This window comes from Barbus barbus (genome assembly GCF_936440315.1).
Source record: "Barbus barbus genome assembly, chromosome: 22".
Lineage (NCBI taxonomy): Eukaryota > Metazoa > Chordata > Actinopteri > Cypriniformes > Cyprinidae > Barbus > Barbus barbus.
The window spans coordinates 3,552,765-3,580,677 of NC_136750.1; the positions used below are offsets into that span (position 1 = coordinate 3,552,765).

General features: G+C 38.1%; 2 protein-coding genes and 1 long non-coding RNA gene across 4 annotated transcripts; 2 read left to right on the plus strand and 1 right to left on the minus strand.

Moving 5' to 3' along the window:
• Positions 1-18,843, plus strand: LOC306888443 (uncharacterized protein). The gene is made up of 7 exons (XM_079446745.1): positions 1-100; positions 5,300-5,349; positions 5,446-5,553; positions 5,645-5,770; positions 7,673-7,838; positions 8,078-8,271; positions 8,398-18,843. The coding sequence occupies exons 4-7, from the start codon at positions 5,735-5,737 to the stop codon at positions 17,929-17,931; spliced, it is 9,930 nt and encodes a 3,309-aa protein (XP_079302871.1). The 5' UTR covers positions 1-100; positions 5,300-5,349; positions 5,446-5,553; positions 5,645-5,734; the 3' UTR covers positions 17,932-18,843.
• Positions 18,671-27,875, minus strand: LOC306888446. Its single transcript, XR_013785752.1, has 3 exons — positions 26,183-27,875; positions 26,016-26,055; positions 18,671-20,028 (listed from the first exon to the last, which is right to left on the minus strand). It is a non-coding gene; the product is annotated as an uncharacterized lncRNA (long non-coding RNA).
• On the plus strand, positions 19,715-27,486 carry LOC306888444 (uncharacterized protein). 2 transcript variants are annotated; one of them, XM_079446747.1, is made up of 6 exons: positions 19,715-20,036; positions 21,340-23,170; positions 24,977-25,176; positions 25,582-25,703; positions 26,169-26,351; positions 26,472-27,486. In XM_079446747.1, the coding sequence occupies exons 2-5, from the start codon at positions 21,367-21,369 to the stop codon at positions 26,305-26,307; spliced, it is 2,265 nt and encodes a 754-aa protein (XP_079302873.1). In that variant the 5' UTR covers positions 19,715-20,036; positions 21,340-21,366; the 3' UTR covers positions 26,308-26,351; positions 26,472-27,486. The 2 variants fall into 2 exon arrangements, with proteins under 2 accessions (XP_079302873.1, XP_079302872.1); XM_079446746.1 differs by having other exon boundaries at positions 26,169-26,292.
• Positions 27,876-27,913: the final 38 nt, after the last annotated feature.

Sequence of the window (27,913 nt, forward strand, 5' to 3'; positions counted from 1 at the left end):
AGGCGTCAGTCAGAGAATAAGCTGGCAGAGAGTTGGGGGGAGAAAAAGAGTTTGTTACTGAGGGAATAATTGATTCTGCACAAGGAAACACTCAATAAAGGTAGGTAATAGATGACTTGTGTTGGGTTACGTTGGGTGACATTGCTGTCTGGCTCAATAACAACATGACAAGACTCTCAGATTGATGTGGAAACTTTAATACAGATGTGTAGGATTAACTTGGTAAATGGAGGATTTGCACAAACCTGCTGAAGATTGTTTACTTATATTTATATTTTGGTGCTTTCGTTATTTTTGTGATAAGAGACCAACTGCTTTAAATGTATTTAATGCAATTTGTGTTATGGGTTTTATAAGCCCATAATAGGAGAAACTACTGAACAGATGTAGCTTGCCTGAACATCTTAATGTTTTTCGGTGTACTGCCAGTCACACTTGCTGAAGGCATTGAAGTGTTGAGTGGCACTGAAGAGGGAGGTGTGTGTGTCTTCTGTATTAGACTTACACAGTTGCAACAGCTGCAGCCCTGGTCATACGATCAGTCTCACGGTACTGTGTGGAGTTCATGGCCCAACATGCCATAGTTAAGATAGCGGCATGTGATGAAATATAGTGAGAGTTAAAGAGAAAATCCTGCCATCATTTACACACCCTCAAGCTGTTCCAAACCTGTATAAATGCCTTTCTTCAGCTGAACACAAAAGAAGATATTTTGGCAAATGTTCGTAACCAAACGGTCAATGCAATTAATCTGATTAATCAACTCTAAGACTTTATGCTTTATTATTTTTAATAAAAAAATGCCAAAAATATTTATGCTCTACACCAGTGCTGAATGCCTTGCAGACTCTGTCAGCAATGTTTGATAAGTTTTGATAAACGCTGCAGGTGTAGTTAATGTGCTTCATCCCTCAGCCAGCTACTCCCAACATGAGTATGGGAATAATGTCTGCGTGTGTGATTCTAGTGCCACGTTTCAGGAGTCAGATGTGTTAGTGGGACACCGATGCGCTGGGGGTCAGGATACGGGGGGCTCGGAGTTGAGACTCGTCAATGTCGCTATAGATAGGTTGTGATGCTGCTGAAATATGCAGACTCTCACACGCTAATCAGGTTCTGTTTGGAGGAAGAGGAACAAGCAGATGTTCAAACTGATGCTGCTGTGGATGAGATTGTCAGATTTATTTAACTAATCTAGCTAATTATTATATACAGCATCCCCAAAAATATATGCAGTGTAGTTGTAAATACTTTTTCTATAACATAATATAATATAACATATATATTTATATATATATTATTATTATTAACTTTTTTTCTTCTCTGAAATGCTTTCCTTGAAAAGTAGTTTATTGTGTTATCCAGTGCATCGCAATGATATTTTTGAGCTGTGGCTTAAGTGTTCAAATACCTTTTGGGGACACTGTATCTTAATACAAACTATTACATGAAATGCAATGACGGTGTGCAAATATTGCACAATTAGTTAACAAATTGCTGCGGATGAATGATATCCTGCTACACAAACTGTGAATGAGTTTCTGGAAGGTTTTCCAAATAATTGCAAATGCACAGGCCACTTATCAACTGTTTTCTAAAAGTTAAATATTTAGTATAATAAATAAATAACGCTTACAAGTTGCAAAATTATATATATTTAGCGTTTGCAATATTTTTAACTATATATTACTGATTTATAAAAAGTGGGAATTTTTTTTCCCATTTTTATTATAATTATTATTATTACTTATAGTATAATTTTAGGTTGGAAATAAAAAGTCAAACGGAAAGGGTAATCATGCATTCCTGTAACAGCGCTGACGCATGTGACATCATTCTGGTTCCTAACTACTAACTAACTTGTTTTCTCTCTCAGATTTGGTGTTGGCTGTTATTTTATCTCAGTAAATATCCTAGTTTCCTGTTTAAAGGGAGGCATTTCCTCCTTGGCTTTACATGTCCTCAGGAGAGGCTGCTCCATCATGTGTTCCTCCCCTGAGGCAGGACGTACGTGCTCAGTAAAAATGCTCAATTCTGACAAACCAAGAATGAGATATATATATATGTCTCAAAACTAATTTTGATGTAATGGGGTGGTTTGTGTCTGCATTAGGAACAAATTACATTGTCATGCTTTTATGTTTTAGAATGGGCTCTGAATTTTGCAAAATACCAAATTAAACCAAAAGACAGGATTTCAGAGATAAACACTTCAGCGCATTAATCAAAACCAAAACTCGTCTTCTTAGCTTCCAAATTAAACCTCCAGACAGTCTCAGATCTTTTCTGAGAATGTCAGCAATGCTTCCCCTTATTGTCCTCTTATAAACAGAGAATTGACAGCCGTCAGTGACCTTAACTGAGCGTTTGACGTGGGTTTGATTTTCTGAGGATTGCAAAATTTGGATATTTTTGTGACCCTTCAAAAAAAAATTTTTTTTTAATTTTAGTTGTTTATTTTGGACCATTGTATCTAGTGACACATACTTATCCTTGTGTCTTTGATTGGATCAGGGATGCACAAATACTCATGTGGGTAAGGGCTCAGGCATTGGTCCAGTTGTAACTCTAGTGCCATTATCAAGTGCCTATAAATGATCTTGTGACTGTATTGAATCAACAGCAATAGAATTACTTCTCTATGCTCTGTTGTCCTTGTAAGTGGCTGGCTTGTGTGTTTAATAGGGCATAATTGAACAGTGGAGGTTGAGGCGGCTGACTTGAATCGGAGCTAACTCAATTTATATTAATTCTGTACAGCTATATATATTACCAGTCAAAAGATTAGACCTATTCATTTTTTATTTCTACATTTTTCCAAAACTATCAAAAATAACATAAATGAAAGTATGGGAATTATAGACCAAAAAATAGATAAATAAATTAAAAATATAATACATTAAAAAAAACGAATTATTAAAACATTTTATGTTTATATAAAGAACAATTCATATTAAATGTAGGTCTTTAAATCAAAACATTTTTCATGATCATAAGTAACAAATTTAGTAAGGAACTGGAAAATCACATCTTAATTTCCCTCTCTATCACTGTTCTCGGTGTTACGCATCAGTACCCATGAATCAGTTAAAGCCATTAATCTCCTGAACTTTTGTTCTAAATTGCATAAATTAGCTTTTCTTACTTCCAGACAAACTTTTTAGTCTCAACTTCGTTTTCAAGTATGCATTATATAATTGAAGAGCGTTCACAAACCACTGCTGAGTTTGTCTGATGTGTGCCTATTGCTTGCAGCATTTGTAGGAGCTCTAGTGTGAACAGCTCTGTCATCACACAAGCACATGTAGGTCAAGCCAGCGCGTGTTTATATAAAGATCAGATATGTGCAGTACCATTCCAGTCTTCTGTCCCCTCCTCTGGACACACATAGCATCACTAGGGAACAGCTGCCTCTTTCACTCACTCAAGTCACAAACACACACACAAATATACACACAGACATCCATCCATTTTCCAATCTGACTGTCCTATCGGAGATATGCTGGAGTCTCTCCCAGCATTTCTGGCCGTAGCACCCTGACAGGATGGCCAGTCGATCCCAAACCAGTGTTATTTTTGTTAACTAAAACTAAAACTATTATAAATTTTTTTTATTGAAATTAAGCTGAAATAAAATATAAATATTACAGACAAAAACTGAAATAAGTACTAAAATTACTAAGTAAAAAAACTATTAAAATGACAAGCACATACAAAAACTTCTACAAATGAAAATGAAAATATTAATAAAATCTGTCATAGTGAATAAATGCAAACATAACACAGACACAGACATTCATATACAAATATTTTTTCCAGAAGAAAGAAAACAATAGCTTGTTTTTTTCACCCACAGTGTCAAGTATTTTTATTTTAAAAGTGATTTTGTAAAAGTGACTGTAGTAATACATATAAAAATCATGCTAAAACATATGCAGTATAACCTGAGTTACAGACATTTTATTGTCCTAAGAGTCTCACTGGTGAGGTGTGGTGCTAAATAAGACAAAAAAGGATGGGAAACACTGTCTTAGACAGCTGGCACAGCACGATAAAAGAGCACCTGCTAGTGTTATGTGTCTTGTGTAACAGCCTATCCAGTCTGAGCCCATTAGAAATTACCCACTCACTAGTCTACAGATCTCTTAAATGTTGGTTACACACTCTTACGACAGACACAGATACCACACACCACTGGCGAATGAGGAATGAGAACCATGCAGAGAGAGGACACCGTTTGCAGGCCTACTAACCTGATGGCAACTTGATCTATGGTGGGACAGGATTTTTTTAGTCCCATAGATGACAGCAGGGTTGATATAGTGAGGTAGGTTTACACTATAGGCAAAGTTGGAGGCCTTGTAATATCACAGAATGAGTTTGAAAAGTTTCAAGAGGATAGAGAATCATGTGAACTTTTTCCTTTTTTTTTTTTCTGCTTATCACAACCATGCAGCAACACATTGCAAGTGATGTAGTCCGTCATGAAATTACTTCCTCTTCCCATGAAATTCAAACACATTTGGTCACACGAGACACATTTAAGATGCATTTACAACAAGATGTAAATGGTGATGTGTGGTCAACTGTGATCGGATCACATAAAATGCTTTTTAATATCCGGGATCACATAAAATGCTTTTTAATATCCTTGTGCTTGATTGTAGTGAATGTGCACTTGTTCATCAAATCTAAAAAAAAAAAGGTATTTAAAAAAAAACTGGACTTGCGGATAATATAAGATTAATAAAATAAAAAGCCACTTAAGTGTACTTAAAGAGAGACACTTGTATTACTGTTTCTTAACACTATTAAGTATAATTTAATAATTCCCAATTAAAAGCTTTAAAGAAGTACACTTATTTTGATGTGTTGACTTACATACTAAAACACATGTAAAGTACTTGATTATAACTGTAGTGTATTATTTGATATTACAGTTATAGTTAATAAATGCTTGTCAGTACATTTAGCAGTACACTTGAACCATATTCCAAAGACAATAGAAGTAATTATGAACTTACATATAAAGACGTACTTGTGTCCTATTTAATACATTAATTTAATACAGTCATATTTCAATAATAATTAAGTTAAACAATAATTAAACAACAATTTAATTGTATTACTGTATGTGTCTGAAAACACTCTTATATTATTGTTTTAAAAGATATAATTTCCATAATAATTATTTAAGAGTCTGTTAAAGTGTACTTGTTTTGACATATTGTACCTGGTCTACATGGGCCTAAATGCATTATTACAGTCAAGTCACATTGTAAACCTGCTCTAATTTCAGACTCTGACCAAGAGGACAGTCATGGGAATACAGAAGCCAGAGATTCACCTGTAAGTTGTCAATTGTCAAACTATTACCTCTTTAAAGCCAATAAAAATGGCTTTTTTATTTTATTGAGCTCATGTCTGCCTTCTCTTTACAAACAGGTAAACAACAAAAGACGCTCTCCGCCCTCAGACAGGCCTCCCTTTGGCGCTCATCTAAGTACACCCCACAGCATCTCTGCTGATGAACAGGACAGCCCAGAGCGAATTGTGAGTACTACAAATGTAATCTGTGAGCCCAGCCATGTGGAGATGTGGATATCAGACCTCTCTCGATCTTACTTCCAAATTTGTTTCCAAGGTTCAGAAGGAAAAACTCCATGCAGAACTAAAACAAGTTTTGAGTCAGAAGAGAAGCCAGCTTAGAGACACCCAATCCACCCTCACAGACATGGAGGAGCCCACCAAGACAGACAATAAGAATGAGGTACGAATGAAAACATCCCATAATAAGGACTGCTCTCAAAATGATTAAAAAGCATTTGTGGAATATAGTATGAACATCCTTTGAACTTCCTTGAAAAAAATGTAACATATACAACTCAAAGCTTAATTAGTGTTATATAAGATTAAAAGCTTTTAGAAAGTGTTCGAAATCTGTTTTTGAAATTAAATGACTCTTTTAACCCTCAGCCTTCACCATTGCACATTTGTATTATTTACATTTTACAATTTACACTTAAAATATATATACAATATAAAGTATGTACAATACTTTATATACTATATTCACCTGGTAATTCACTATATATATATATATATATATATATATATATATATATATATATATATATATATATATATATATATATATATATATATACTCACCTAAAGGATTATTAGGAACACCATACTAATACTGTGTTTGACCCCCTTTCGCCTTCAGAACTGCCTTAATTCTACGTGGCATTGATTCAACAAGGTGCTGAAAGCCTTCTTTAGAAATGTTGGCCCATATTGATAGGATAGCATCTTGCAGTTGATGGAGATTTGTGGGATGCACATCCAGGGCACGAAGCTCCCGTGCCACCACATCCCAAAGATGCTCTATTGGGTTGAGATCTGGTGACTGTGGGGGCCATTTTAGTACAGTGAACTCATTGTCATGTTCAAGAAACCAATTTGAAATGATTCGAGCTTTGTGACATGGTGCATTATCCTGCTGGAAGTAGCCATCAGAGAATGGGTACATGGTGGTCATAAAGGGATGGACATGGTCAGAAACAATGCTCAGGTAGGCCGTGGCATTTAAACGATGCCCAATTGGCACTAAGGGGCCTAAAGTGTGCCAAGAAAACATCCCCCACACCATTACACCACCACCACCAGCCTGCACAGTGGTAACAAGGCATGATGGATCCATGTTCTCATTCTGTTTACGCCAAATTCTGACTCAATGTCTCAACAGAAATCGAGACTCATCAGACCAGGCAACATTTTTCCAGTCTTAAACCATCCAATTTTGGTGAGCTCGTGCAAATTGTAGCCTCTTTTTCCTATTTGTAGTGGAGATGAGTGGTACCCGGTGGGGTCTTCTGCTGTTGTAGCCCATCCGCCTCAAGGTTGTGCGTGTTGTGGCTTCACAAATGCTTTGCTGCATACCTCGGTTGTAACGAGTGGTTATTTCAGTCAAAGTTGCTCTTCTTTCAGCTTGAATCAGTCGGCCCATTCTCCTCTGACCTCTAGCATCAACAAGGCATTTTCGCCCACAGGACTGCCGCATACTGGATGTTTTTCCCTTTTCACACCATTCTTTATAAACCCTAGAAATGGTTGTGCGTGAAAATCCCAGTAACTGAGCAGATTGTGAAATACTCAGACCGGCCCGTCTGGCACCAACAACCATGCCACGCTCAAAATTGCTTAAATCACCTTTCTTTCCCATTCTGACATTCAGTTTGGAGTTCAGGAGATTGTCTTGACCAGGACCACACCTTTAAATGCATTGAAGCAACTGCCATGTGATTGGTTGATTAGATAATTGCATTAATGAGAAATTGAACAGGTGTTCCTAATAATCCTTTAGGTGAGTGTATATACACACACACACACACACTTACAATCAATCATATCCTGCTGCTGTTACATTTTATTTATATATTACCTACTTATCTAATTGTCATTAACCTACTTACCTAACTGTCTAGCTGTTTCTGCTCTGTGTACTATCTGTATTTATTGTCCATATTTACTGTTGTCTTTTAGTTCTTGCGCTGTCTACTACATACATCACCATTGTTTTCTGAAGGAACTGTATTTAATTTTTATCCATTGCCATGCAATGTGCTAAAAATGACAATAAAGCTGATTTTGTAAATTTAATGAACAGGTGGAGAAGGACAACCAGTTGTCAGAGCTTGTGGAAGTGGTTGTTGAAACAGAGGCTGAAGTTGGAGCTAGTGGGTACAGTGTTGTGGGTGGAGGGGAGCAAGGCATCTTCATCAAAGAGGTCTTGAAAGACTCCCCAGCAGCGAAGCACCTCAGTCTACAGAAAGGTACCAAGGGACTGTAGTTTACATTACAAAGTGCAATGTCAAATACTGTACACTTTAAAGACTTGAGCCACTGTCTTTGAAGAGACAAGCAGGAGAAACAACTTTAACCTTATAATTATTAATGGACAAAATTTCCATGTTGAGTACAGGTGTATTGAATTAATTTAGTTTCCTGATGTACTAAGAATACAAAGACAAATCATAAGTTATAATTATTTTCTGATGATATGTTATTGCAGGAGATCAACTGCTAAGTGCCAGGGTGTATTTTGATAACGTCAAATATGAGGACGCATTAAAAATTCTTCAGTGTGCAGAACCCTACAAAGTGTCCTTCTTTTTGAAGAGGACTGTGCAAGGAAGTGAAGTCAGCATACGTCCAGGTGAACAAAATCTTGAGCTCAGAGGACCTAAGGCCAATATGCAAAAAATGGTACATACTGAAATATTGCTATACAATAGAATTATTTTTTGAACATCCACAGTATTTCTTAAAGTGAATTTGAAAAAGTACTTACAACAATAGAAACTAGAAGGAATGAAAACCTTTCTCTTGCAGAGCGTCAAAAGTGTGAAACCATTCAAAACCAAGAAAAGGAGAGGAGGAAGATTTGGTTTGAAAAGACTGAAAGAGAACAAAAAAGCAAGAGCACGGGCAGAGCTGGACATTGAGGGATCACCTGGTAGATCAGACCTCAGTCCTGCTGATGTTGAGTTTGTATTCCCGAAGATCAAGATAAGGAAAGGTGGGAAGGCCACTGCAGATGGATCAGAACATCTGGAGGGTGTTATCACTAGTACTAAGAAGAAGAGGGAGATCAGATTTCCAAAGACTAAGGCCATGGATGCTGCTGTTGGTGAAGGGAAGGTCAATGTAGATGTTTCAACACATGAGGGAGAGGCCTCTGGATCCAAGCTGAAGGCCAAGACGAAAGGTCCAAAATTTGGAATGAATTTCCCAAAAATTAAAAAGTCAAAGTTAGATGTACAATCTTCAAATGACAACTTTGAGGTGAAAGAACTAGAAGGCAAATTTAAGCCTCCATCAGTAGAGTGTGATTTCAACATACCTCAGGGCAAGGCTGAAACTAACGTTTCTAATTTTGAGATTAGCGTTAAAGGAAAAGTAGAGGGTCCTGAGATAAAAATGCCAAAGGTAAATCTGGATGTCTCAGAAACAAAGGTTACAGTCCCAAAGTTCAAACTGCCAAAGGTAAGACTTTCTTATCATTCAGATGAAATTGATGGAGAGGCAAGTAAAGAAACTGATACATCTGAAAATGAACTGAAAATGCCCAAGATTGACATCAAAGCACCAAATGTAGATTTGGACTTGCATCTCCCAAAGACTAAGGGCAAGGCTGAATTCACAGATGTTGAAGTTCCCGATTGCACTGTAAGAGGAACAAAAATCAACACCACCAAGCCTGACGCATCATTACCAGTGCTAAACCTTGATGCAAAACAAAAATTTGGAGATGACATTGATGGATCCATGGACAAAGTGCATAAGATTTCCCTCCCCAAATTTGACATTGCAGGGCCCAAGATAGAGACGTTAGATGTGGACATTGGTCTTCCTACATTAGATGTGTCATTACCAAAGATGGCTACAAAAAGCATTGATACTGAGGGACATGCGAGTACTGGGGTAATGACAAAATTAGACATCTCTCTTCCAAAAATAACATCCCCTGAGAGTGGCATCATAGTTGAAGAACCTGGAGCAAAAGGTGGAACAATTCACAAGCCAACTATCAATATTCCATTCCCAAAAGGTAAAGGTGAAGCAAAGGTGGATGGTCATTCTGAGAAAGGGCCCAGTGTGAAAATGCCACAAATAGACATTTCCCTCCCCAAAATGAAATTACCACAAGGTAAAATTGATATTGAGGGGCCTGAGGTTGACATTTCTTTGCCGAAAGAAACACTAGAGGGGGATGCAAATATTGAGGGCTACTTTGGAAAAGGGGGAAAGATTAAAATGCCTAGAGTAGATGTCTCCCTACCTAATGTGAAATCATCTGAGCATTCCATTGCTGAGGGGCATGATATAAAAGTAGGAAAACTGAGTATGCCATCAACTGAAATTCCACTTCCTATAGGCAAAACTGAGGTTGGAGCTGATATTTCATTACCACAAGGAAAAATAAATGAACAGATTAATCTTGAGGTTGAGAAGGGAGATAAATTTCAGATTCCTAAATCTGATATAAATCTACCTAAACTCAAATTAGGAGAAGTTGATTTTGATGTTAAAAGAACCAATGGGAAGTTTCACATGCCAGCAATTGATATTTCTTTGCCACATAGAAAAGACAAAAAATATATTAATGTGGAAACCTCTGGTAAAGGTGGAAAGGTTGAAATGCCAAAGGTTGATATCTCTCTGCCTGCAGTGAATGCTTCTGGTGTTGAGATTTCCTTGCCAAAAATGAAGTCGCCACAAGGTGACATCAGTATTGAAGGGCCTGACAGCAAAAGATTGAACATTCCATCTGTTGATATATCATTTCCAAAAGTAACAGACACAGGTAATGTTGATCTCAAGAGACATTCAGGAAAAATAGGGAAGTTTGATATTCCAAAACTGGATATTTCCTTACCAAAATTTAAATCAACCAATGGGGAACTCCGCGTGGAAGGACCTGAATTCAAAGGTGGCAAATTAAATATACCGTCTTATAATATCTCCTCAGCAGAGGTTAAAACAGAGGGTGATGTTTGTCTGGAGGGAGAAACCAAAAAGGGCACAAAATTTCAAATGAGAAAATTGGATATTAATTTACCACAAATAAAATCAGTAGAGACTGAAACAAATATTGAAGGACCTGAAGTGAAAGGTGGAAAGATAGATATGCCAGTTGTTGACATTTCTCTTCCACAAGGAAAGGTAAAGGGAGATGGCAAAGTTAATGTCAGTAAGGGGGGCAAGTTACATTTGCCTCAAGTTGATTTGTCACTTCCAAAGATTAAAACAAGATCTGTGGAAGTAAATATTGAAGGACTTGAGGTAAAAAGAAGCAAAGTTCACACACCTTCCCTTGACATTTCTTTCCCTAAAGATAAAACAAAGATAAACACTGATCTAGAAGGCCATTCTGGAACAGGTATAAAGTATGAAAAGCCAAAGATTAATGTTTCACTGCCAAACATAAAAGCTCCAGAAGGAGATGTGGCTGTTGAAGGACATAAAGGAAAGGGAAGAAAATTTGAAATGCCTAAATTTGATGTTTCCTTGCCTAAATTTAAAACATCAGAAGATGAAATCAACATTGAAGGTCCCGATATCAAGGGTGGAAAGTTTCACATGCCCTCTATTGATATCTCTCTGCCAGGAGGAGGAGCAGGAGGAGATGTAGATGTTGAAGGGCATACAGGAAAAGGAAGTAAACTTGAAATGCCTAAATTTGATGTTTCCTTGCCTAAATTAAAACCATCAGCAGGAGAAATTGATGTTGAAGGTCCCGATATCAAGGGTGGAAAGTTTCACATGCCCTCTATTGATATCTCTCTGCCAGGAGGAGATGTAGATGTTGAAGGACATACAGGAAAAGGAAGAAAATTTGAAATGCCTAAATTAGATGTTTCCTTGTCTAAATTAAAACCATCAGCAGGAGAAATCAATGTTGAAGGCCCCGATATCAAGGGTGGAAAGGTTCACATGCCCTCTATTGATATCTCTCTGCCAGGAGGAGGAGCAGGAGGAGATGTAGATGTTGAAGGACATGGTGGAAAAGGAAAAAAATTTGAAATGCCTAAATTTGATCTTTCCTTGCCTAAATTAAAACCATCAGCAGGAGAAATGAATGTTGAAGGCCCCGATATCAAGGGTGGAAAGTTTCACATGCCCTCTATAGATATCTCTCTACCAGGAGGAGAAGCAGGAGGAGATGTAGATGTTGAAGGACCTGCAGGAAAAGGACGAAAATTCGAAATGCCAAAATTAAAACCATCAGGAGGTGAAGTTGACGTTCAAGGCCCCGATATCAAGGGTAGAAAATTTCACATGCCCTCTATAGATATATCTCTGCCAGGAGGAGAAGCAGGAGGAGATGTAGATGTTCAAGGACCTGCAGGCAAAGGAAGAAAATTTGAAATGCCTAAATTAGATGTTTCCTTGCCTAAATTAAAACCAGCAGCAGGAGAAATCAATGTTGAAGGCCCAGATATCAAGGGTGGAAAGGTTCACATGCCCTCTATAGATATCTCTCTGCCTGGAGGAGGAGCAGGAGGAGATGTAGATGTTGAAGGACATGCAGGAAAAGGAAGAAAATTTGAAATGCCTAAATTAGATGTTTCTCTGCCTAGATTAAAACCATCGGGAGGTGAAATCAGTGTTGAAGGCCCCAATATCAAGGGTGGAAAGGTTCACATGCCCTCTATAGATACCTCTCTACCTGGAGGAGGAGCAGGAGGAGATATAGATGTTGAAGGACCTGCAGGAAAAGGAAGAACATTTGAAATGCCTAAATTTGATGTTTCCTTGCCTAAATTAAAACCATCAGCAGGAGAAATTAATGTTGAAGGTCCCGATATCAAGGGTGGAAAGTTTCACATGCCTTCTATTGATATCTCTCTACCAGGAGGAGGAGCAGGAGGAGATGTAGATGTTGAAGGACCTGCAGGAAAAGGACGAAAATGTGAAATTCCTAAATTTGATGTTGCCTTGCCTAAATTAAAACCATCAGGGGGTGAAATGGACATTGAAGGTTCCGATATCAAGGGTGGAAAGTTTCACATGCCCTCTATTGATATCTCTCTGCCAGGAGGAGCAGGAGGAGATATGGATGTTGAAGGACCTGCAGGAAAAGAAAGAAACTTTGAAATGCCAAAATTGGATATTTCATTGCCTAAATTAAAACCATCAGGAGGTGAAGTTGACATTCAAGGTCCCGATATCAAGCGTGGAAAGTTTCACATGCCCTCTATAGATATCTCTCTGCCAGGAGGAGAAGCAAGAGGAGATGTAGATGTTGAAGGACGTGCAGGAAAAGGAAAAAAAATTGAAATGCCTAAATTTGATGTTTCCTTGCCTAAATTAAAACCAATAGGAGGATATATCAATGTTGAAGGCCCCAATATCAAGGGTGGAAAGTTTCACATGCCCTCTATAGATACCTCTCTTCCTGGAGGAGGAGCAGGAGGAGATGTAGATGTTGAAGCACCTGCAGGAAGAAAATTTGAAATGCCTAAATTAGATGTTTCCTTGCCTAAATTAAAACCATCAGCAGGAGAAATCAATGTTGAAGGCCCCAATATCAAGGGTGGAAAGTTTCACATGCCCTCTATAGATATCTCTCTGCCAGGAGGAGGAGCAGGAGGAGATGTGGATGTTGAAGGACTTGCAGGAAAAGGAAGAAAATTCGAAATGCCAAAATTAGATATTTCATTGCCAAAATTAAACCCATCAGGAGGTGAAATGGACATTGAAGGTCCCGATATCAAGGGTGGAAAGTTCCACATACCCTCTATAGATATCTCTTTGCCAGGAGGAGGAGCAGGAGGAGATGTGGATGTTGAAGGACCTGCAGGAAGAAAATTTGAAATGCCAAAATTAGATGTTTCCTTGCCCAAATTAAAACCATTAGGAGGAGAAATCAATGTTAAAGGCCCTGATATCAAGGGTGGAAAGTTTGAAAAGCACTCTATTGATATCTCTCTGCCAGGAGGTGAAGCAGGAGGAGATGTTGATGTTGAAGGACCTGCAGGAAGAAAATTCAAAATGCCAAAATTAAAACCATCAGGAGCTGAAGTTGACGTTCAAGGTCCCGAAATCAAGGGTGGAAAGTTTCACATGCCCTCTATAGATATCTCTCTGCCAGGAGGAGGAGCAGGAGGAGATGTAGATGTTGAAGGGTATACAGGAAAAGGAAGAAAATTCGAAATGGCAAAATTAGATGTTTCCTTACCTAAATTAAAACCATCAGCAGGAGAAATGGACACTGAAGGTCTAGATATCAAGGGTGGAAAGTTTCATAAGCCCTCTATTGATATATCTCTGCCAGGAGGAGGAGCAGGAGGAGATGTAGATGTTGAAGGTCATGCAGGAAAAGGAAGAAAATTCGAAATGCCAAAATTTGATGTATCCTTGCCTAAAGTAAAACCATCAGGAGGAGAAATCAACATTCGAGGCCCCAATATCAAGGGTGGAAAGTTTCACATGCCCTCTATAGATATCTCTCTACCTGGAGGAGGAGCAGGAGGAGATGTAGATGTTGAAGGACCTGCAGGAAAAGGAAGAAAATTTGAAATGCCTAAATTAGATGTTTCCTTGCCTAAATTAAAACCATCAGCAGGAGAAATCAATGTTGAAGGCCCCGATATCAAGGGTGGAAAGATTCACATGCCCTCTATAGATATCTCTCTGCCAGGAGGAGGAGCAGGAGGAGATGTAGATGTTGAAGGACCTGCAGGAAAAGGAAGAAAATTTGAAATGCCTAAATTAGATGTTTCCTTGCCTAAATTAAAACCATCAGCAGGAGAAATCAATGTTGAAGGCCCCGATATCAAGGGTGGAAAGATTCACATGCCCTCTATAGATATCTCTCTGCCAGGAGGAGGAGCAAGAGGAGATGTAGATGTTGAAGGACCTGCAGGAAAAGGAAGAAAATTTGAAATGCCTAAATTAGATGTTTCCTTGCCTAAATTAAAACCATCAGCAGGAGAAATCAATGTTGAAGGCCCCGATATCAAGGGTGGAAAGTTTCACATGCCCTCTATAGATATCTCTCTACCAGGAGGAGGAGCAGGAGGAGATGTAGATGTTGAAGGACCTGCAGGAAAAGGAAGAAAATTTGAAATGCCTAAATTAGATGTTTCCTTGCCTAAATTAAAACCATCCGGAGGTGAAATCAATGTTGAAGGTCCCGATATCAAGGGTGGAAAGTTTCACATTCCCTCTGTAGATATCTCTCTGCCAGGAACCGCAGAGGGAGGGCTTGAACTTGGAGATGATACTAAAAAAGGTTTAAGATTTCACATGCCCACTGTTGATATCTCTGTCCCTAAAATGAAACAAACCGATCGTGAACTAAAAGTTGGGTCAGAGATAAAAGACATAGACTTTAACTTGACTCATGTTTCTGATATAGAGACCAAAACCCCTGCTGCCAAAATTAGTGATTTAAATGTCCCTGAAGTAACTTTAGGTGGGAACATCAAGCTGCCAAGTGTGAAAATACCAACTGTTGACATATCTGCTCCTAAAGTTGACTTGGACTTTACTCTTCCCAAGGGAAAGGGCAGTGATAGAGAAAGCATTGAACTTCTTAAGGCGGAGGGTGGAAGGCCGTCATCTGGGGCAAGTTTTGATGTTCCAGAAGTCTCTGTAAAAATGCCCAAAATTTCACTTCCTAAATTTGGCAGAAAATTGAAAAGTGGGGACAAACTAGAACTAGAGAGTCCTGACTTATCTATAGATTTGGAAATGGAAAGAACATCACCATCTAAAAAGCATACTGAAATAATTGGTCCTGACACTGAAATGAAGATAAACGCAGGTGCTGGAGAAAGTACAAAACCAGAATTCAGAGTAGAGGGTTCTGAAGATAAGGTCAAATCCAAGCTCAAATTCCCCAAATTCAAGACACCTACTCCTAAAGCAAAGCTCAAAGATGTAGAAATGGGTATGCCTGGATATGTGGATAACAAAGGAAAGGTCAGAATGCCAGCAGTTGAGATATCATTGCCAACAGCAAATATTCCAGAATGTGAGGTATTGCTTCCTAAAACTGAGGTTGATGTATCGGAGGCAGATATCAGAGGTTATGAGGGCAGTTTAAAAATTCCTAAGATGCCAACAATTGACATATCGGTTCCAAAACTTGATTTGGATGTTTCCTTGCCTAGGTTGAAACTTCATGAACCAGTGGACTCTTCTGACTTTAACATTGATGGTAGTAGGGGTACAGTAAATTTTCCCCATGTTAAGATCCCTAAAGTAGACATTTCATTTCCTCATGCAAAAATGGGTGACACAGATAACCATAAGGTGGAGGTTGGAAGGAAGGGTAAATTAAGAATGCCAGAAGTGGAAATATCATTACCACATGCAAAACATGACACATCTTACACTGACACTGAAATTAAAGGTGAAAAGCTTAAAATACCAAAAATGTCAGTGCCCAGTGTTGATATATCATTGCCTCATGGAAAGGAAAATGATGATCCTGATATAGAATTTGGAGTGAAAGGGAGTAAATTAAAAATGCCAGACATTATAGTGCCTAAGATAGATTTATCCCTACCTCATGGAAGGAAAGAAGAAAGCTGTGCACTTGATTCAGAACTAGAAGGTGGAAAAATAAAGATGGAAAAAACTGATATACCCCTTCCTAAAATAAAATCTAAAGATGTTGTTTCAGAACTTCAACCTGATGTAGGAAAAGGATACGTCATGATCCCTGGGATTAGGGGATCTGTGGAAGTAAAAGGTGGACAGTGTAAAATACCTGATATTAAGATACCACAGGTAGACATATCATTACCAGAAAGTAGAACTGGAGAGTTTGATACCAAAGAGAGAGAATCTGGAGGAGGGAGTGGAAAACTGACAATGCCAAATTTTAAAATCCCAAAACAAGATATAGGAATGTCTAGAGATGCAGACATGTCAGATCCTTCTACTGATGCAAGCCTTAAGGATTCACATAAAGAGGGTAAAAAGTTGAGGATGTCTAATGTGGATCTAGAGCTGGACCTTGGCTTATCAAGAGACAGAAAAAAGAATAAAAAGAAATCTGAACTTCAAGATACTGATCTGGAACCCGCACCGAAAGAAAAAATAAAAGGGCCAAAAGTTAAAGGTACAAAATTTAATATTGGAATGCCAAAAGTAAAAGTTTCTGGGTTTGAAACTGACATAAAGAAGTCTGGAAAAATGGATGCTACATTTCTAAAAGGAGGAACTGATGCAAACTTGAAAGCTGATTTACAAGCACCAAAGATTCCCGAACTTGACTTTGACATTGAGACTGCCCAAGCTGACACTAATAATTCTAATGAAGATATAAAGCAGACTGGTAAAGTCAAAATTCCAAAGTTTGGGATTCCTCTGCCTTCTTTAAGTTCACCTGAAGCCAACATCAGATCATCTCAAGGAAAAGGTCACTCTAAAAACATAGACTCTGAGGTAGAGTACGAAAGCCCACGTCTGCCAAAAGTAAAAAAAGCAGTATTTGTTATAGTGAAGCCACAAACGGAGTGCTCTGCTAGTGTAGATGGTGAAGCAAGTGCAGAAATTGGAGATGTGAAGCTCAAACAGCCAAAGATCAAAATGAAGCCAAGTTTTGGCAAGTCAAAAAGTCGATCAATATATTGCGAAGATGAGGTGGAAACTAAGGGAAAGTCAAAAACTGGTAAGCTTAAATTTCCCAAAGTCACATTTTCATCTGGGCAGAAAGGATCATTTGATGTAACACCGAGTGGGTCTGATGATGGAACAAGTCCAAGTCTAAATGGTGACAAAGATGACAAATCAATGTTTGGAAAGCTTAAATTGCCTAAAGTGGAGTTTTTCTCACCATACTCAAAAGATGCAAGCGAGGAAGAGGAAATGGAAACAAGCATGAAACTCAGGAAGGAGACCTCAGGAGAAAGCAAAGAGAGCAAGGAGTCAAAGACAATATCAGGCACAATTTCTTTCCCAGGTCTCAAAAAGAAAACTGAGAAGGATGAGGAGGTGAGAACGATTAGTACTATAGTATCCTCAAAAGCAAGGACTGAAATGTTGGCAGAACGGGAGGGATCAGAGTCTCCAGTACCCACAGTGTCATCTGGATTCGTCTCTGTAATGAAGTGTGAGGAAAGAGAGGAGACAACATGGTTCAAAGTACCCAAGGTCACTCTTAGTCCCCATTCTGCTGACATCCTTCATATCACACCAGAAAGCTCTCCAAAAGGAAGCAAGCCCTCTCTTCCTAGCTCTAGCAAGGAAGCCTCTGGAGGTGTCTATGTGAAGATGCCAAGCGTAGAAGTTTTCACCCATGAAATGCCCTCAGAGCATCTGATTACTAAAACAGAGGGAACTCTTACTGTAGTGACTAAGACGACAAAGTATACAGAAACAAAAGGTACCAGTTCGAAACAGTAAGACTCTCAGTTACAGAACATACTACAGTCGGTAGTGGAATAATAATTAGGCCCATATATCTGTATATGTGACAACTGTTTCAGTCTTGCAGGTTTTATTCTATTTAAAGTAAAGAAAGCAAACATATTTTCTCTAGCTTTTGCAAAAAAAAAAAAAACAATGAAAATGTTGCTACAAAAAGAATATTTATTTTAGACATTATTTTCATGTTTTGTCACTCTGTATGACACTTTAAATTGATATATTTGTAAAGATCACATATATTTATTTACACAAAAATATTTTAGCTGTAGATAAATAAATAAAAAACAGGCACAAATCTGTAGAACATAGACAGATGCAAAGATATTTAAAAACATTAAATTTTTACATTTGCTTATGATTTTCTTGTTGCAGTCTTGCATGACATTTATGCTGTAGAATTACAGCATTTTGGTAATATTGGTTTTGCGATGCCTGGTTTGTCTCTGTAGTTTTTTGGTTGTTGTTATGGAATTTTGTTTTATTTGAGATATTATTACAAATACATGTACTATTTTTACATATTTATATGCATGATCTGTACAGATAAGACACTAAAAAGAAAGCCTGCAATGTATAATATTTTTGTGACATATTTTTGTGACTTTTAAGATCAATTTAAACAATATGAAGTTTTTTTCATTCACATTTTCTAAGGATTGTGACATTATGAATTGAAAACACTGAGTGTGACATGTTTTTCTTTTCTTTTATTTTTAAAATGAACTCTTGTGTTGGTGATGGAATTGAGATACATGCAAGAAATATCATTGTATATATATATTAATTCTGAACTGAATGTTTGTAATGTGTTGCTTTTTTTGAAACAATCATTTAGATGATGCTTATCTCCATCTAATTCAAAAATAGAACAGTCAAATAAAATATTAACATTCTAATTAGTTGTACATAATTATTTCCTGATGTATGTTTTCCACTGATTTTCTCATAATTCTTCGAATGTGGCAGCACTAATGATGAGTAGTGGTCCAATTCTGAAACTGACATGGCAAGAAAAATTAGGAGACGGCCTTCCCCAAGATTGCAATGTACCGTAATATCTAAAAAAAATTCATGATTGATGAAACCTACATCCAGATGAAACTACATACAAACATAAAAAATAAATTTGATCATAATTTACTCATCCAAATGTCATTCCAAACCCTTATTATTTACTTTCTGTCATGAAAACCACATTTTGAAGAATGTATTGGTTGCATTTGTTTAAATAATTCCAACGAAAGGAGGCTGGAGCATTCAAGTCCACAACAAAACACAAAAGTGTCATAAAAAGAGTAAATTCTTTGTCTGTGTTTCATACACAAATGTCTTCTGAAAGAGAAAGATAATTTCCCTTTTTATTTCCCACTGAGGAAATAAAGTAGGAGTAAATGATGATAATTTTCATTTTCTGTGAACAGTGTATTGCACAAAAACGAAACTAAAATAGTTTGCACATGAATGATTCTGATTAGAATTAGAGTGCCTACTTTATAAAAACAGATCACTATGTTATTAACACAAAAGTCTCTTTATATTGAGTTTCTATAGCCTACCAATTATGGCTAAACTATATCGAGCAAAAGAGTGAGTGCAAGAGGGTTTCAAAAGTAGCCTGTGCTCACCAGAGCTGGCTGAAGAGCTAAATGAAAAGCTATAATGAAGTAATGTGTTCGCGCGTGTGCGTGTCCTCTTCGTGCGTACGCGTAAAAGCACCGACACGCTCCGCTATTGGTCAGCTGAGCGCACGCACTAGATTGCGGAGGCTCTGCGTTGCATCGCCAGTGAAAGCAGCCTGCGCTATGAGGAGACACGGAGGAGTAGCGTGACGTTCACTTCAACGGAGCACCTGAGACGTACATTGGATATAATAGGTTATTATACTATATCCGTATTCGGATATGCTGTCTTAAAACGAAGTGGTGTCATGGATATCATCATTTCTAGACGCTCCAAAATCCTCATGAAGGTTAAAGCCCAAATCTTTCAGCCCAGCAGCATCCTCACAACGCACGACAGCTGGAATTGTGTGATTCGTGACATCGCATCCGTTTGAGGAAAATGCCTGGCACACTGTAAAGGTAAGAGGATTCAAAGAAAGAAAGATGGGTTATTTATGATATCCTGAAAAAGATGGATATCATCTTGTCAAACCACGAGAAGAATCGATGCAGATAATTCCCCCTCCCCGAGGTGCATCTGTGTGGGCAAGTATTAATTAATGATAGACTCCCAATTTGGTGCAAGTGATGTGATCACGTATTGTGTGTGTGTGTGTGTGTGTGTGTGCGTGTAGACAACGTAACGCAGCGTCCTCTGATCATCATGACACAGTTTGTGACATGCGAAATAAAACATGAGAAAATAATACAAGATACATTATACAGTAACTTACGTATTAAATACACTAGCTCTTAATAAAATATGCATTATCAATTAAACAATAATGTACATACATTATAAATGTAGCCTAATACATTATAAATACAGTTATAATAACTACATATAAAATATAGGAATAATCATATTAAGTAGAAATAGAACGTCTTTTTGTGGTTTGACATGACAGTATCCATTTTTTTATATAGTTTAAAAAACTAAGAGTATAAAAATAAAATTGCATTATAAATACTCAATATGTATTTTATTTAATAGTATTATATTTCTTAGTTATTACAGTATGTATATAATTATGATATACGTTAAACTACATAAAAATATATACTACTAAATTATAGTATATACAGTATAAATTGTAGTATATAGTACTGTATATAAAGTAATTGTAATATATATACAAGTTGTAGTATATTACAGTTTGTGTGCGTATATAGACATAGAATATATAGTGTATAGAATATTAACTCAAATCTAAAACAATTTGCCATGACCTAAAGAAATATTTGAACCTGCACTTGTTTTGCATTGACCTTTAATTGTAAAGAATACAAATTACTAAACTGTATTCTATACATATATATAGTTGTATTACAGTTTAAAAAAATATTACATTACATATTACAGTTTTAAGTATTGCAAGAAAAGTATGTGTGTGTGTGTGTGTGTGTGTGTGTGTGTGTGTGTGAGAGAGAGAGAGAGTGAGTGAATTTAAAATTAATGGAGTGAATGAATTAAATTGATTAACTGGATTATTTTACTGGATTACTTGATATTTTTATCTGAAGTTTTTTGAAGACAATTTGCAAAGACCTAAACTAAAATTTGAGCCTGCACTTGTATGTTGACCTTTAATTGTCAGGTTTTGAACTTGAATCATCATTAAATCAAGATATATTTGCCTTCCTTTACTGATTGTTAAATGCTGTGCTGTAACAATGAATTTCAAGATTTTGACATCCTAAATGTCATTCTTATCCACCACAGCATCTGATATTATTCCCCCCAAGAAGAATGCTGCAACAGAACAACAACAATAACTGCTTGGACATGGCCCAGAGGGAACTACTGCATGAATGCCGAAGAACCAATATCTCATTCGCCAGTGCCCTCGAGTTTGGAGCCATACCCCTGATTAAAGGCCTGAGAGCATGGGCTGTGAGTGGCGGCTACTCTAAAGCCAGAAGAAAGGCTGCTAATGGATCTCGGGCACAGGGCACATGCCAGCAGCCTCCTGAAAACAGGGTAGGGCAGAGAAGCTGGTCAGGTCAGGTCAGCAGTGGCTATGGGCACACATTGGATAGCACAATTAGTGCAACCAGAACTCCAGGGGTCAGGCAAGGCGGTCTTGGCGCTCTTGTAACTGTGGCCACTTTGAAGGGCACTGAGGGAGGTGGTAGGCAGACTCAGACACGCTGCCTCTTTCTCAAGGCCCAGGGAAGGGGCAGCTACATCTGTGCTGTTGGAAACCACGGGACTGGAACGAGAGTCATGGGTCCACGGACTCACGCTGTCATTCTTGAAGGGACAAAGGAAGAGCTTAGATGTTCCTCTAAAGGGCAGAAGGTGAGCCAGGATGGGCCAGACGATGGAGGATTGTTTAAGGCCAAGCCCAGGGCCATACGAAAATGGAGAAAGTGTGGTAAAAAAACCGAGAAAAGAACAGCGGCTCACGGCAAAGGGGAAAACGCCAGTCAGCTCAGTGACCGAAAAAGTGCAGTGATTTCAGACGCACAACCACTTAATGTAACACTAGATAACACAATAACTCAAGGCCAGACGGGTAGCTATCCAAGTCAGGATGACTTGAAGTTGGGCGAAGACAAAATGGCTCATTCCCCCATATTAGTTAAAGCTGTCACATCCGAGAGCACAGATCCACAAACCTGCTGCTCTTCTGCCAAACCATGTGCCAAACCAGGTGAGCAGGTTGAAGATGAGATGAGTATGAATCAATTCGATAACTGTTCTAAAGAAGAATCCAGTTGTGCCAATGCACAAGGTGACACCGAGGTCAGTAAATGTGACCTTGATGCAAATGATCGCCAGAACATTGTTGCTGATGTGCCAAACCTAGGGACATCTGTAGCATCTGAGACTCACTCTGATTGTCTAGGAATCAAATCAACCACAACAAACTGTAATACTGAGCCAAGCATAGATCATTTACCCATGATAACTCCCTTCGAAGTCCCTGTCAGCATTCAGAAGAATCAAAAATCCAGGCCAGACGAGCGCCTACTGGACCGTGAGAATCTACACTCGGTGGAGCCTGGCGATCTTGCAACACAGAGAGATGGGACTCCAGACACAAAGAATACAGTTGTGCCGGAGGGCCGCACTCCAGTGGGTGCTGAATGTAGCACTACAGAAAAGAAAAGGAGGCCGTCCATGTGCTCACCTCAGCATTGGGAGGAATTAATCACAGAGCATGGAGAACTTGAAGTTCAGCATTCTGACAAATCCTCTTCACTAGGCTTTAGCGCACCAACAGCCAATATAACTGTATCCACTATTCACTCCCTGCCTAATCCTGCCCCTACCACCACTGCAGCCATAGCAACAGCCATGCCAGCATTCAGCAAGGGGGAGGCGGGGGCTAGAGGTGGAGACTTGCTGCCTCTGGTGAACTCAGAGTCGCTATCAGAGCCGGCAAGAGTTGACGACAAGGACAAGGTGGCCGCTGACGAGGGGTCTCTTGATGTGGGTGAGGAGGAGGAGGAGGATGAGTTTGGGGCTTTCATGCAGGCGAGTGGAGAGCAGCTCTGGACGGATGGGTTCGGTGAGGTCCAACAGTTGGCTGAGGATTACAACTGTGGTAAGTACACAGTCTTGAATGTAGCAAGGTAAAACATTTTGTCACATAAATCGGAAGGTACTGTAAGTTCTCTTCTGGAGTAGGAACCTGGCTTTGTTTGGGTTTGAGTGAGCAGATAAACATGCAGTTCCAAAGTACTAAATAGTTTGGCTGGATTGACCTGGATTCCTGTAGACCCCCTCGCTTCCCCCGACCTCATGTGAAGATATTAATTATTTAAAGCACTGCTTGGAATTCTTACACAAACCCCCCCTCCCCCCTTCCCCCTTCCCCCAACCACTCACTCTTCCCCTGTTGCTGTGTACCAGCCTAAGGCAGGAGGCAGCATTAAAAAGACATGCAAACACAAGGCCATTGGGACAAGAGGGGAGGCCAACCTTCACAATGCCAAAGGCAGCATGTCTAGAGGGAATGGCTTGATCAAAACAGAGGACAAACCCTTCATTGTTTATTCATCTAGTACGTCTTCTGACTATAAACTTTGGTCAAAAACAAACACGGTAACACTTTATTTTAAGGTGCTTATTACACGTTGCATGTACTTACTATTAGAATAACAATAAATCATGCATAATTACATGCAAGCATCCCTAAACCAAACCATAATCTTAACCCTAACCATATAGTAAGTACCTGTAGTTAATTAATATTACTCAGTACTTAAATGTATAGTTAACACTGTAATAGGGACACCTTAAAAAAAAGTTAAACCACAAACACTTTCAATTAATAATTTTATGGATTCAATTCCATTTTTGGCAGCCTCTGTGTAATCTTAATCCACAGGATTAATCCTGTTCTCTAAAGAGGTGAAAACCTGGTGATTCTGGTAGTGAGCAAAACAGGTTTAACCTACTTTTTATAGTTTTTAATTCTGTAATTGCATTACATTGCTTCTTGCACATTTCATGATGCATTTAAAGTGAAATATCCAGTGAGTGGTGGTAAAAGTGTGTTCAGAGTGGTGTTTTGAGTGGTGCTCTAATGCCCTAATAATGTACCACCTACACTAAACTTTACAGTGTTGACAAAAGCAAACACGAGATAAAACACATTTGCTGAAGCAACCAAGCCATTTTAGCTTGCTTCTATAAGTCTTTGAGTTTTTTTTATCGTGACTCATGTTTTAGAGGACTTGTACTTCAGTGTTCCACATCACAAATCTAATGATGTACCAGGTGAGCTACCGAGCAAGTTTACTATGTCAGAAAAACCCATAGTGCTTTCAAATCAATTAATCGAAGTTTGCATTTGCATAATATATGTGTGTGTACTGTGTGTATTTATATGTATACATAAATACTCACACATACATTTATATTTTAATAAAAAAATATATATTTATATATACACACATGTTGTGTAAACACAAACTTTTATTTTGGATGCGGTTAATCGCAATTAATCGATTTGATAGCACTTCTATACATAAGAAGCTAGTTAATTAATTTACAAATCAAGCACTATGGTAAAGAAATTTCTGAGGTAATCACAAGAAGCCACACAAAATGTACAGGTAAGTTTTTTTAAGTTTTGCTAAAGGCACATTTTTCTTATGAGCCTATATTGTACCTTTCCACCATGGTCTCTAAATACCACATTAGATATGAGAACTGAAGTTTGGTTAAACACTTTCACCACTTGTTAGTTATTGCACATGTTCAACAGTGTGTGAAACCTTTCCACTGCAGAAAAGCAGAACATATTTCCAGTAACATAGCGCTTACTGGTCTTGTAAAGAGTTTTTGTATGAGAGCCTTGAAAATGAAACTATAAAGACTTAAATGAGCCTTTATCTCCTCTCAGAGGAACACACAATTTCTGCTGATGCAAATGAACCTTCATCCTGGGCATCTGATTGGACAGCAGTCCAGTCATTCCAGCAGTCAGAGAGCACATGGACTGCCTTCAGCCAGGAGACTGTGGAGCTGAAGATAGTGCCTGGTGGCCAGTGGTGGCCTTCTACCGAAAAGCCAAACCTTCCTCTCTCTCCTCTCCATAATGTGGTAAAAGTTTATGCTCTGTTATAAGAATTCAGTTTTTTTATTATTATTCGCAAGTATTTTAAAGACATTGAAAAAAGTGCAGTTAGCAAGTACAGTATGTGGTGTCAGCACCTTCATATTGGTGTCCTAACCTTGACCGAATGAATGTACATTATTCCACTTATTACACTACTTAACAAATTAATAAATGTAATTTTTTACAGTATGTGAGATAAGAGACCCTGTCATATGAATAGAAAATCAATTATACAGTGAATCATTCATTGTACAAAAAAATCGACCTGAAAAAGGCAGAAATATTTATATCTTGCAATTCTAAAATGTTGTAACTTTACAAATGAGTAACTAAAACATATTTTCATCATTGCTGATCCTTACTGTATGTGTGTGTGTATGTGTGTGTAGTCAAATGTGTTTCTAGAGGCCTTTCCCTCAGAAAAGTCCCCCTGTGAAGATCCTGAATACATTCCTACACTAAAGCAGCTTCTGCAAGGACCAGCTGAAAACAGCAATACAGGGGAGCACAAGTATGTTGCATTATTTGTAGTTGGGCTGCACTAATTATGACTTACTTATAAAGTCAGTTACGTTTATGAATTTTTTGAATATTTTTATTTAAAGAAATACTTCATGCCATTCCTAGAGCCTCAAACGGAATGCATATTTTGGATGCCTCCCTTATTTAACACTTTTCAGCTAATAAGGAAAACTTTGCAATGCTGGGGAGGGAGGCTCCAGGAACAGTTCAAAAACCCCTGACATATATTAGTCTTCTATTGCCACCTTGTGGTAATAGAAAATACTACTGCATTGCATCACATAAAGCACAAAGGACTTACTGTTTTGCATGAAATTCTGCATTTCATCCTCTTGAGATGACTGAAAATGTAAAAACAAGTCTTTCTTTCATAATTTCATGTAAAATAATGGTATTTGTTTTTCTCGTTACATGCTATAAGATTCAGAGTTAATCATTTTGCTTTGGCCTTAAGGGAGCAGAGCTTACTTGATGGCCTCCAGGATCTGGACCGGATGATTGGTGTGAAATATAAGAGGGCGGAGTCTCTGTCCTATAAACTCCTCCTTCAGTCACTGCATTTGGAACGTCCCCGCTCTGTGAGTCTGCTGTAATGAAATATAAAACCACTGCAATAATATATAGTGAAAACTTCCTGGTGAGCGTTTGCGACATCAAATGGATTTCTATACTCTATATTTACCATAATTAGAGCTTGGTACTGGAAACACCAGTTAAAGTGCATGTTTTAAATAACCATTATCCTTTTCAACCTCAGGAATGTGCGACAGTTCGACTGAAGACCAGTGCCAGATTTTCTCCAAATCTCCCAACGTCCAACCAGCAATTAGCTGCAAATGCTAAGAGAAGACTGTCATATGACTTCAACAGAAATATCATGACCTAGTCTCTATCTCTGCTGAACCTCTTTGACCTATGCTTCCTTGAAAACAGGAAATACAGGGCAGAGGAAAAATACATGCTGAAAAACTGAATAACTGCGTTTCCATAGACTCACTTCTATTCGAGGTTTATTTAAAGTGTATTTCTTCTTTCAGTGTCTGTTCTCACTCAGTGTCTGGTAGATTCTGTTTCTCATTCAGCTGTGTATCAAGACACTGTGTTTAACCAAATACATGTTTTTCAGTATTTCAGAATATTGGGGTTGAATTAGGACAAATATAAAAAATGTCAAGTTAAAAAACCCTTTGCCAAATTGTTCAATCCAGTTATTGGAGTCTGGTTATTGGACCCATTTTGATATAACTAATATAATCAGATGAAAATATGTCAATATGCATTTGTGTATTCCTTTCAATCATTGCTATGGATTATATTTGTTAGAATAAGAGTCATAGCAAACCAGTTAGTAGACATTCTCACAGGGATGTAGATTCATATCTGGCCTGTCACGTCCTGATCCACGTCCCAAACTTTCCTTTCTACTGTCTCACATGTCGTAAAATTTGATGAAAAAAAATGACCATGTAATTTTAGTGGGATTAGGATCAACTCTAGCTCCCCGCAATCTCTCCTTCGTCTGAAAACTGTCATAGCAAATATCCACGAAATGTATTTTCATACACCGCCTCACACAGAAATCCATTTTCTTGTTTCCATGTCTTTTTTCCCTGTGCTTGAAGTACTAAATATGACACTGTAGTGTACCATTTTTAACTCCTGACGAATAGAGACCATATTTTCAGAAGTGTTTTAAAATGAATGTTGACATTTTAAATTGAACCTGTACGCCTGTTTGTTGATTGATGTAATTAAAACATCTTTGAAGGACTAAATGAAGTGGATAACTGAGGGATCAACCATTTAACGTTTCATAAGAGACCTGAGCAAAAGTGAGAAATATGATTTATGAACACAAAATAACTTAAGGCACATTTCAATTATGTGCACAAATCTACATGATATTTTTAATATTGCATAATAAAAGCACAGTTCATAAGCTTTAGTTCCAGTTATGTCATCAAAACACTTGAAGAAATTGGTTAACTTGTAACTTGGTTGCTTGTTTACCAAGATAACAGTTCAGTGTCTCCAGCTGTCCACACTTCTGTCCTCACACACTCTCATCATGAGAGTATATGGCAGTGAGGGCTGTTTACTCTGAGTGGACAATATGAAGAGAAATGCAGTAAACTGTTTTGACAGAGACTGCAGCTATTTCTATCCCCTCAGAGACGTGTGACTCTCTCCCTCACTTGG